The sequence below is a fragment of the Motacilla alba genome, chromosome 4 (assembly GCF_015832195.1).
Source record: "Motacilla alba alba isolate MOTALB_02 chromosome 4, Motacilla_alba_V1.0_pri, whole genome shotgun sequence".
Taxonomy (NCBI): Eukaryota; Metazoa; Chordata; class Aves; order Passeriformes; family Motacillidae; genus Motacilla; species Motacilla alba.
This window is the reverse complement of record NC_052019.1, coordinates 70,664,751-70,675,561: the sequence shown is the minus strand read 5'-3', so window position 1 is coordinate 70,675,561 and position 10,811 is coordinate 70,664,751. Positions and strand designations below refer to the sequence as shown.

General features: G+C 63.8%; 1 protein-coding gene and 1 long non-coding RNA gene across 2 annotated transcripts; one reads left to right on the top strand and one right to left on the bottom strand.

Annotated features, from left to right (window-relative positions):
- Positions 1–2,169: 2,169 nt before the first annotated feature.
- Positions 2,170–5,108, bottom strand: LOC119700434. The gene is made up of 6 exons (XR_005256764.1): positions 4,978–5,108; positions 4,476–4,615; positions 4,246–4,377; positions 3,722–3,876; positions 3,299–3,462; positions 2,170–3,177 (listed from the first exon to the last, which is right to left on the bottom strand). It is a non-coding gene; the product is annotated as an uncharacterized LOC119700434 (long non-coding RNA).
- GC (GC vitamin D binding protein) lies at positions 3,288–7,859 on the top strand. Its single transcript, XM_038135563.1, has 12 exons — positions 3,288–3,430; positions 4,502–4,571; positions 5,011–5,143; positions 5,231–5,442; positions 5,620–5,752; positions 5,865–5,959; positions 6,220–6,349; positions 6,448–6,650; positions 6,926–7,058; positions 7,147–7,244; positions 7,413–7,545; positions 7,634–7,859. The coding sequence occupies exons 1-12, from the start codon at positions 3,322–3,324 to the stop codon at positions 7,685–7,687; spliced, it is 1,503 nt and encodes a 500-aa protein (XP_037991491.1). The 5' UTR covers positions 3,288–3,321; the 3' UTR covers positions 7,688–7,859.
- The last annotated feature ends 2,952 nt before the right edge of the window (positions 7,860–10,811 follow it).

Below are 10,811 nucleotides of genomic sequence, written 5' to 3'. Positions count from 1 at the left end.
GGTTCAAAAGGGTCGGGGCCCGCTCTGCGGGTGCCCCCTTGCAGATGCCAACACCGCCCCACACTGCCGGGCTGCCGGCTGTCCCTGCATCACACCGGGGCCAGGGCGGGCCCTCCTCAGGAGGGGTCCCGGGCCGGGCGGGTTAGCGAGGGCGGGGGGTCCCGCACGGGCCCCCTCGCTAGGAGGGGGTCCGGGGCAGGGGGTTCAGGAAGGGCCCCCTCGCTAGGAGGGGGTCCGGGGGGTGGGGGGTGGGTTAGGGAGGGCCCTCTCCGGAGGAGGGGGTCCTGGGGAGGGGCGGGGGGCGGGCCCCTCCGGAGGAGGGGTCCGGGGTGGGAGGGGCTAAAGGGGGCCGACCCCCCCAGCCCCTCCCACCTCGGACCCTCTCCTCCGAACGGGGCCTGTCCCGGCCCCCTCCTCGGGACCTCCTCCTCCGGAGGGGGCCCCGGGGGGGAGGGAGGGGTGGGTGGGTGGGGGTTAGGAGGGAGGGAGGCTGCTGCTGTGTGACACAAACGTGTAATTACGGTTCAGAGTGACGTGACCCCTCCTGCTACCCCTCCCACCCACCCCTCCCTACCCCAGGGGGGCCCCTGTCCGGAGGAGGGGGTCCCGAGGAGGAGGCCGGGGCTGACCCCGTCCGGAGAAGAGGGCCCGAGGTGGGAGGGACCAAGGGGGGGGGGCCGAACCCCCCCAGCCCCTCCCACCCCGGACCCCCTCCTCCGGAGGGGGCCCGCCCCAACCCCCTCCCCAGGACCCCCTCCTCCGGAGGGGGCCCTCCCTCCCTCCCTCCCATCCTAACCCCCCCCCCCCCAGGACCCCCTCCTAATGAGGGGGCCCATCCTCAACCCCCCGGGAACCCCCGCCCTCGCTAACCCGCCCGGCCCGGGACCCCTCCTGAGGAGGGCCCGCCCTGGCCCCGGTGTGATGCAGGGACAGCCGGCAGCCCGGCAGTGTGGGGCGGTGTTGGCATCTGCAAGGGGGCACCCGCAGAGCGGGCCCCGGCCCTTCTGAACCAAGGGGCGCCGGCTCCGGCCCTCGGGGCTTTATTGTGCGGCGCCCCGAACCCCGCGGCTGCGGGGACACAGCGAGGGGGCAGAGAGAGAGAGGGGGGGACACGGGAGACAAAGATAGGGGGAGGAGAGAGATAGGGGAGAAGGAAAGGGGACAGGACAGGGGAAGGGAGAGGGAAAGGGAAAGGGAAGGGAGAGAGGAGAGGAGAGGAGAGGAGAGGAGAGGAGAGGAGAGGAGAGGAGAGGAGAGGAGAGGAGAAAGAAGAAAGGAGAAAGGAAAGTGGAAATGAAGTGAAAGGAGAAGAAAGCAGAGGAGAGGAGCGGACAGGAAAATGTGAAGGAAAGGAAAGGAAAAAGGAAAGAAAAAAGGAAAATAAAGGCAAGACGAAAGGAAAGGAGAAAGGAAAGGAGTCGGGGGTGGAAGTGCATAGAGGGGCAGGGAGAGGAGGGAATGGGGATCTAGGAAGCAGAGGGGTAAGAGGTAGGAGCAGAAGGAGAAAAGAGGGATAGAGAGAACCTCACCTGGGCCCCGCCTGGGGAGCCCGCAGCAGCCCCGTCCGGCACCTCCCGGCGCTGGGGGCACAATGGCTCCTGCGGCAGCTTCCGGAGTTTAAATGCCCTCGGCCCCGCCCCGCGCAGGCGCCCTGGAGCCCCGCGCACCTGTGACCGCCCCGCGCCGCGCACGCGCCCTGCTGTCCCGAGCTGCGCACGCGCACTGTGGTCCCACCTCTCACACCAGTGCCGGCCCCGCCCCTGTGGCCCCGCCCCTCCTTGGCTCCCCCGCCCCGCTGTCCCGTGGCCGCGCGGGGGCGCCGCGCTCGCAGCGCGCTCCGTGTCCGCCAGAGGGCGCCTGCGGGGTCCCGGCCCCCCGGCAGCGCCCCCCCGCGGCCATCCCGGGGCCGGGCCCGGTCCCGGCGCCGCCTCGATCCGCCCGACGGGGCAGAGGGGCCGCGCCCGGGCCCCCCGGCAGCCCCCGGCGGCGCTCCGCTCCCCGCCCCGGCCCCGGTCGCGGCCCCGCCGCAGCGCCCCGCGCGCGCGCTCCGTGGCCCCGTCCCTCACGCCTGTGCCGCTTTTCCCCCCCATCGGGAGGATCGAGGCGGCGCCGGGACTGGCATCGGGCATCGGGCTCGCCGGGACTGGCATCGGGCATCGGGCTCGGGCGGGAGGTGCCGCTCCGGGCCGGGCGGTGGGGCCGAGTGTGACGCCGCCGCTCCTGCCCCGGCGGCGGGGGCCGGGCTGGGGCAGCGGCGGCGCTTCCCCGGGGCAGACGCGGAGCCGCGGGCAGGAGCGGGCCCGGCGCGGGGGCTCCGACCGGCACCGTGTGCCCCCCACCTCCCCCGGCCGTGACAGGAAAGCCTGACAGGAAGAGTTCATCCAGGAGAGGAGGCCGTTCCATGAGTCCCGAATTATTTATTTTCAGCTTTCAGACATGAACCCCCAAAGGAACAGGACATGGTTATCTCCTGCATCGGCAGCATCTGGTCCGCAGCTGCAGCTCACTGTCAGTGCAGACCCCTGGGAGAAAAAGCTGGGATCTTCCGTAAAAACCAGCTCTGTCTTCATCCCACAGGGTGTGGTCGGAGTGGGAACATTTGGTCTCATGGGGAGCGCAGCATGCCCTGGAACACTGGGTGGATTTGGGGGCCAGGGGTCCCACTGCAGCAGCTGGATCTCCATCCCTCCTTCTTTGCTTCCCCCTCATCAATTGCCCAGGCAGGACCAGTGAGGATCACTTCAGCTGGATCTTCTCCTCTTCCTCGGCTTGTCTTAGGACCCTAGAGGATGATCAGATGCTGAATTGTCCTTTTTCTAGGGACGAAGGGAAAGCTGCACTGTAGGGAGACCCCACAGAGCTCTACAGCACTCCCAGCAGAAATCTGGGATGGGGCTGCAGAGCAGAGCCCCCAGCCCAGCAGTGGCAGGAATGAAACCTGAGGCGCAGCCTGGAGCTGAGCTTCCAAGGGTAACATCCGGCATTTCCCAGCAGCACCAGCGCCTTTGGTGTGCTGACATCCCAAAGAACCGTGTGTCTCCTTCCTCAGGATCAGATCCTGACCCGGGCGCACAGAGCGTTCCACTCAGGGGGTGCACTGAGTGCTTTTTCTCCCCTTGTCCTTCGTGTTGCTCCCAGCATCCCTCACAGATCCCGACGTTCCACGGCCACCCATCCCTGTTTTCCCAAGTTAATGATTTAAACCGGCTGGATCGCGGAGGCGCTGGCACCCAGGCCCCCAGGGGGCAGGCCAAGGATGCTTGCCCTCTGGGATTAATCATTCTCCCAAGCTGCTCACCCTGCCTCCATAAAAACCCCGGGATGGCATTCCCGGCGCCGCTTCCCGGCGCGAGGAGGAGAGCCAGCTGCACCATGAGGGCGGCTCTGGCCCTGCTGCCGCTGCTGGCCGCTGCCCAGGCGCTGCACCGAGGTGAGGGAGGTGATCCCGGGGCTGTGCCGGCCCTGGGATGAGGGGCACGGGGCTGGGGGCTCAGCTCCAGCGGGTTTCGGAGCCTCCCCTCTCCCAGCCTGCAGCCAAACCGCTGGGCAGGAGCGGAGAGGAAAGGGAAGGGCTGGGAGGATGGGTTGGGATCCAGGATGCCACTTTGGGAGGAGGTGGGATGGGGAGAGGACAGAGCCGCAGGGATCGGCTCCTTCCCTTTCTGAAGGAAAACGGGATTTCCTGACCCCCTGGCAAGCACCATTCCTGTGCAAAACGCACCCCTTGGTGGAGACGATGCTCTGCCACCCTTGGCTGCCTTCTCAGCTCCACAGGGAATCCCCCAGCTGCCAAAAACCACCTAAAACTTGCCTCTCCTGCATGGCTTTGTACAAGTGAACAGAAATGCCACAAGTTGGGACCGGGAGCCGACGTTCCTGCTGGGAAAGAGGCCCGCTTTTTCCATGGCTTCCCCTTTTCTGGCACCCCCCTGCCTTCACCCTACTCCTCTGTTCCCGCCAGAGGGATGTGACCCTCAGGGTCATGGCCCAGAGCCCTGGGTTTTGGAGAGGTGACCCTGCCCCACGCTGTAATCCCAGGAAACACCGGGATCGGTGTTTACCCTGCTGGTGCCAAAGTCTGGCCCCACAGAGGCTGTAACAGGAATCGATCGCGTTTTTCCAGGGATGGCAGCACTGCTGGGAATGTTTTCACTCCTGGCTGCTCCGTGGAGCTGGCCCCAGATGGTTTCCAGGCCCTGCCAGAAAATCCAACCCCACATATTCCATACTCCCAAAGTGATTTACCTGTAGCTCTCCCGGCTCCAGAGAGGGTTTTCTCCCTGCCCCTTTCCCTGGCTGCAGCAGCAGCCTGGATAACCAGGGATGCTTCTCCCAGACCGGCTGTGCCAACATCTCCCTGGGGACCACCAAATCCAGCTGGGAAAAAGAAGTAATGGAGTGAAACAAATGAGCAAACCCCAAGTGAATAAAGCAGCGCGTTCCGTGGTAGCAGAGTGTTCCTTTTCTCCACTCACAGTTCCTCCTTCTCCCGCACTTTCAGGGAAAGCTTATGTCCGGGAGAAGGTCTGCCAGGAGTACAAGATCCTGGGAAAGGAGAACTTCAGAACCCTGTAGGTACCTCGTGCCGCTGGTGCCCTCCCAGGAGGCTTGACACCTGAGCCAAGAACAGACAGCAGTAAATAAAAATCTTGGGAAAGGGCAGATGGATTCAATTCCTCAGAAAGGGGAGATGCCATTCAACCCCTGGGCTCGGATTGCTTTTAGCAGGAGAAAAGTTGGATTCATTGTTGAATTCCTCAGAACCAATTAAGTACCTAAGTAATTAAGAATTCTCACAGAGCTGACACACAGTCCCCTGTAAGTGGCAGCCCCCGGCCTGGAAGCTGTTCCAGCTCTCTCCTGGCTGTTTTCCAAGGAATATGCTGTAATTTCTCCCTGCACCCCAGCCAGCACTGTTAAACCCATTTGGGCAGAACAGTCCTTTGAAGTGATTTCTGGTTGAAGATCAAGGCTCACCTGGCTCTCGCTGTCCTCGCTCCCTGCTCCCAGGACCATCATTGCCAACAGCCGGAAATATTCCAACGGCACCTTCGAGGAGATCGCCCACCTCGTCCGGGAAATGGTCTCCCTGGCCGAGACGTGCTGCGCCCACGGGGCTGACCCCTCCTGCTACGATGCCGGGGTGAGCCTGACCACAAACACCGATCAGACCCCAGAAACGGGCGGTGGGAAGGGATGGGGCGGCCGTAACCTCCTGTCCCTCCCGCAGTCCACGGCGCTGTCGGAGAAATCCTGCGGCGCGGGCTCTCCCTTCCCGGCGCACCCCGGCACGGCCGAGTGCTGCTCCCACGAGGGGCTGGAGAGGAAGCTGTGCCTGGCCGCCCTGCGGCACCCGCCCCAGCCCCTGCCCCGCTACCTGCAGCCCTCCGACAAGGAGCTGTGCCACGCCTTCCGCCTGGACCCGCGGGAATTCGCCGACAGGTGAGCCAGCCTGGGCACAGCAGCCGCTGGGCGCTGGCAGCGGCCGGCGCCGTGGGCTGACAGCCTGAGGTGGTGCCCAGAGAGGGCTCCCATCCCTGGAGCCCCTCAACGCCCCCAAATCCCGCTTATGCTCCCGATCCCGAGGCGCTGGGTCTCCTTATCCCATCTCTGCCGCAGGTTTCTCTACGAGTACGCCAGCAGCTACAGCCAGGCTCCCCTGCCCGTGCTCCTGGCCTCCACCACCACCTTCCTCTCCATGGTCTCCACCTGCTGCATCTCCCCTGCACCCACTGCCTGCTTCCTGAAGGAGGTGAGACCCTTGGGAGCTCTGGGCTCGCCCCCATCCTCGCTCCCCAGGGAGCCAGGAAAGCACTGTGCTGATTTCCATTTCTGTTTCCATTTCCATTCCCTTTTTGTGGCAGAAACTGGAGAGGAAAACCCTCTCCCTACTCACCCTGACGTCAAACCGGATCTGCTCCCGCTTCTCGGCCTACGGCAAGGACAAATTCAGCTTCAGGTACGGGGGGAAATGGCCTCTCCATCCCAGAACAGGGCTGGGCTGGGGCAGGGCTCCTCTCTCCTGCTGCAGATCCTGTTGGCAGGCAGCATCCAGGAACACCAGCTTGAATTCTGCTGTGAATCCCCACAGTTGCCCCGTGCGCAGCACAGGCGCAGAGCGAGCCCTGCCCTCCCCATCCCCTCCTTCCCTCACCCTGGCTCTGTTTCCTGGGAAGGGGATCCAAGCTCCTGCCCCACACCCCCCTCCGTGCTCCCCAGCTCCCTGGCCTCGCTGGCTCAGAAGATTCCCACTGCTCCCTTCGAGGACCTTCTCCCCCTGGCCGAGGACGCCGCCGAGGTCTCTTCCCAGTGCTGTGACTCCATGGCCGAGGACTGCATGCAGAAGAAGGTAGGGAGGGCCGGAGCCCGGCCCGGAGCAGCTCCCGGGTGCCAGCAGGAGCTCAGGGAGCCGAGGGCTCCTGCACATGCCCCGCTCCCTCCCTGCAGCTCTTGGAGCACACGGCCAAAGTGTGCGCGGCGCTGTCGGCCCGCGACGGGCGCTTCGCCGGCTGCTGCGAGGGCAAAAACCTGATGGAGAACCATTTCTGCATCCTGGCCATGCCCCCAGCGCCGGCTGCCAAGCTGCCAGAGCCACCGGAGCCGACCAACAAGGAGCTGTGTGCCAAGGAGGGGGCTCTGCATGCCAGCAGGTGAGTGGCACCCACGGCAGCCAGAGGCAGTCATGGAATAGAACCATTTAAGCTGGAAAAAAAACCCTAAAATCATCGAGTCCAACCAGTTCCTGACCCTGTTCCGTGCTTAGGTTATTATGGGGATAACCAGAGGAACATCCCTGATTCCCTCAGGGAAATTCGTGCCACCACGCAGCCCCAGGGGCTGCACCAAGATGCCCAAAGCGGGCCCCATCCCATTCTGGGCAGCACCTATGATGAAGACTCACCTGAGCTCTCGTGTCCCGCTCCAGGTTCCTGTTTGAGCTGGCCCGGAGGCACCCCAGCCTCCCTGAGGCCGTCCTCGCCAAGCTCTACGACTCCTCCGGGAAAATCCGGGGGGAATGCTGCTCCTCCAAGGACCCCTCCGCCTGCTGGGACACCAAGGTGTGGGGGCTCTGGGGGCTCATCCTGCTCCCCCTCATCCCAGGGCCCCCCAAATGCCAGCCTGGTAACTCTCCCCCTCTGCCCGCAGCGCCAGCGGATAGCAGCAGAGCTGTTCCCCTTCCTGGAAAAGGCCGACCAGCTCTGCGGGCAGTACAACAAGCTGCCTTTCCTCGAGTTCAAGAAGAGGTAAGCCTTTCCCAACCCCCCCCAAAAAAAACCCACCTGGATGGCCGGATGCCATCAGAATTCCTCCGTCGTGCTGAGGATGCCCGAGTGGGATGCAGCCGCGCGCGCATCCCCCCAATCCCCAAGATCCGTGCTCTTCCCGCCGTAACCGCGCTCCCCACGCCGCAGGCTTCGGGAGAGCCTGGCACAGGCCGAGCCCGAGCCCAGCCCGGCGCAGCTGGAGCAGCTCCTGGAGCAGCGAGCATCCTTCGCCTCCTCCTGCTGCCTGCCGGACTCTCCGCCGCTCCTCTGCGCCTCCAAGGTACCGCCGCGGCCCCTCCAGCCCCCTGCCCTGCCGCGGGGCCCGACCCGCTCCGGGGCTGCCCCTCGGCTCTTCCCTCCTTCCCCAGGTGAGCTCGGAGCTGGGGGAATTGTGCGAGAAGGATTCCTGCCTGCTGGGATAGCAAGGATCGCTTCGGCAGGTGCACACGGACGGAGCGGGACCGCGGGGGACATGGGAAGGGAACATCGGAGAGCTGGGCTGGAGGAGCAGCCCGGCAGATGGGAGCTGTCACCGAGCCCACGGCCACCCTTGTGTTCCTGCAGCCGAAATAAAGACGAGCAAAGCGCCCTGCAGTGCTGCTGGAAAGGCTTTGCACACCGGGGCCACTGGGGAGGGTGGCAGAGGGGCGCAGCGTCACCTCCGCAGGCAGGAAGGGGTCCCAGCCCTGATCCTGGGAGATAAAGCTCTAAAAAAACTGAGCAAAACCAGGGAAACTCAGGATCAGGAGCTCATCAAATGCCCCCAAAGACAGCAGTCTGTGGGTGTTGGGGTGTTCAGCTGCCTGGAAGCAACAGCAACCCGAGAGGGGCACCCTGGGCACCCCCAGCTCCCCACCTGCCCAGGTGAGCCCTCCCCAGCACTTTGGGGGTGCTGCAGGTGAAGAAGCCTCGGGTTGGGATGCAGGAAGATGGCAAAGCCAGCCCAGGAAACAACAGGGAAACCCCCCGAGCTCAGATGAGGGGGCTTGGTGTACAGCAAACACAGCGAGGGAAGCACATGGGGACACCTGGGTGTGCAGAGATGAACCAGAGCGATAAAACAGAGCCAAACCCGAGAAGAACTCCCTGTTCCAGGCAGCTTGTCCCTTTTCTGGGGAGCACTGGCAGTCCCTGGATCGCTGCTGAGTTTCCCTGGAGTGTGACAAACAAGACGGGTTGGGCTGGCACCATCCCTGTCCATCTCCTGCCGGAGTTCCTCTTATTGTGGGGTGCAGAACTGCACAGAAAGGAGAAACTGGTTTTAGTCTGGTTTTAGTTTTTATTGTTTTCCCCAAGGATCCCACTGACCCGGGACTGGACCTGCTGATGCCAAGGCACTGGATCCACCCACCACCCTCATGTCACAGCCCGCCTTTGGCATTTATTTTCCAAAACATTATTCCAATCATTCCAATTATTTCCGATTCTTTCAAATTAATAACTTGGGTTTCACTCTTGGGGTGAGTGACCCACAGCTCATTCCTGTGCTCAGGTTTGCATCCTTCACATCCGGGATGCACAACCCCAGTGACCTCCTGGGATTCCGAGGAAAACTGGAGAAATGCCATCAAGCCAGCCAAGGACATCTCTGCCAGGTGACAGCATCACTGCTTACGGGGGGGGGGGAAAAGCCACCCAAAAATCCTCAACTGCTGTTCAAAACACCACAATTCATAATCCTCCTACCACAACCACCACATTTCCCTGGGAAGTTCAGGCTGCTCCTGCCTGATGCCTGCCAGCATCACCTCCCCAGGGATTCCATCCAGTCCTTGCCAGGCTGGGTGTAAAGCAGTTGGCTTTCCCACTCTCTGTTGTAGCTGGGATTTTTATTTGGGTTTTTTTAATAGTAATTTTATTTTCCAGCTCCCATTCCTCCTGCCCTCAGCCCCGAGACACGCACAAGGTGGATTCACCTCCTGCCTCTTCATCCCAGCGCCTCTCTGACCCATTCCCAAAAACGTAAAGGAAGCAGCAAAGTTCCTGCCTTGGCTGTGTGGCTTTTTGTTTTTTAAATCCCCAGCCTTGGTGCTCGGCACAACACCTCCCGTCCAGTCTGTCTGCTCCCCAGGAACTCTTCGGGTTAAGGCAGGAATTCCACGGGAGTGCAGGAACTCCAGGGGGGCATCTGGGGAAGCATCACTTCCTTACGGGCAGGGAAGGTGGGGCTGCCATGGGGAGAGCCCAGTGAGGATTACCTGAAGCACTGAATAGAAGAGCTCCAGCGTTCACCCGGCCAGTGCTCCGTGGAGCGTCATAAAAACCCTGAAAGCGTTCCTTTTATCCACCTCTGAGACCTGCAGGGCTGCTGACTTCCCAGAGCCTGCTTTCCCCAGCCCTTTTGGCCCTGCAGCATCCCAGCCATCAACTCCAACCAGCCAAAAAACAGCCAGCAAAAAGGCTCATACCTCCTTCTCACTTTATTTGTCTCCCAGACTGCGTGCAGCACGCTCCCAAAGCAGCAGCCAGCATTTTTCCTCTCGGCTTCGCTCCCCCCCGGGCAGGCCTAGCAAATCCTGGGGATCAACAGCCATTTATAGAGGGGGGGATCGGCTCACAGGTGCTGCTGGTGCCACTCAGCTCACACCAGGGCTTCCAGCAGCTGCGGGGAATCGAGAATCCACCTCCCCACCCTGGACCGTGCTGGAGTAGATGCCCAAAAAAATGTCCCTTGGCACCTCAGGGCCGTGCTCCTTGCCTGGGCGCGGGGGTGAGCCCTCCACAGCCGCGTGGCACCGCTTGGGCACCAACACCTCCCGAGGGACGGGCACCACCGGGGTGGCCATTGCCCCCTGTGTCCAGCTGGAATCACCGACGGGGCTGCAGGAAGCAGCGCAGATCCCTGGGGTGGCCTCTGCTCTCACCGTGGCACTGCGGTCGGAGCTGAAAAAGAAGGTTTCCAGTCACGGCAGGGCTGTACACAGCCCCAGAGCCGCCCCCAAGACCCTGCTGCTGCCAGCTCCAGCCCCGGCTCCTGAGCATCCTCCTGGGATGAGCCCGGGCAGGAGCAAAGGGCTGGAGCTCAGCGCCATCCAGTTTGGCCAGCAGCTGCTCCCGCACTCACCAGCTGCAGCGCATCCTGCCGGCGGCCGAGGCCGGAGGCTCCGTCCTGCTCGGGCAGAGGAACCCCGCCGCTGCCGCGCCGGGAGAACCGAGCCCGGGGGCGGGAGGGTCACCGGCTCTCCCGGGACACCCCAGCCCAGCCGCTCCCAGTCCCGGGGGGACGCGGGCTGCAGAGCCCCCGGGGCCGGTCACCACGCCCCGCTTGGAGCGGGAGCCGGTCCCGTGCGGGGAATTGGGAGCTGCGGGACGGCGTGGATGACCCCAGGGACACGCGGCCACATCCCGGGATGCTGATGCTGTCCCCCCCGCAGAGGGGCAGCGCCGAAACCCCCTGCCAGGGACACGGGGACCCCGGCGAGTCCCGCACCGAGGGGAGGGAAAGAAACCATCCCCTGCGCCTGCCCGGGCAGCGTCCCGACCGCAGCTCCGGGCACCGGAGCCCGCAGCGCGGGGCGACGGCAGCCAACGGGCCCGGTTCGCCCA

Bases quoted from the DNA above. Each gene is read 5' to 3' on its own strand.
- GC (XM_038135563.1), top strand. From the start codon at position 3,322: ATGGCATTCCCGGCGCCGCTTCCCGGCGCGAGGAGGAGAGCCAGCTGC. The intron at 4,572-5,010 runs GTAGGTACCTCG...CCCTGCTCCCAG, and splicing joins AAGGAGAACTTCAGAACCCT to GACCATCATTGCCAACAGCC. The intron at 5,753-5,864 runs GTGAGACCCTTG...TTTTTGTGGCAG, and splicing joins CTGCCTGCTTCCTGAAGGAG to AAACTGGAGAGGAAAACCCT.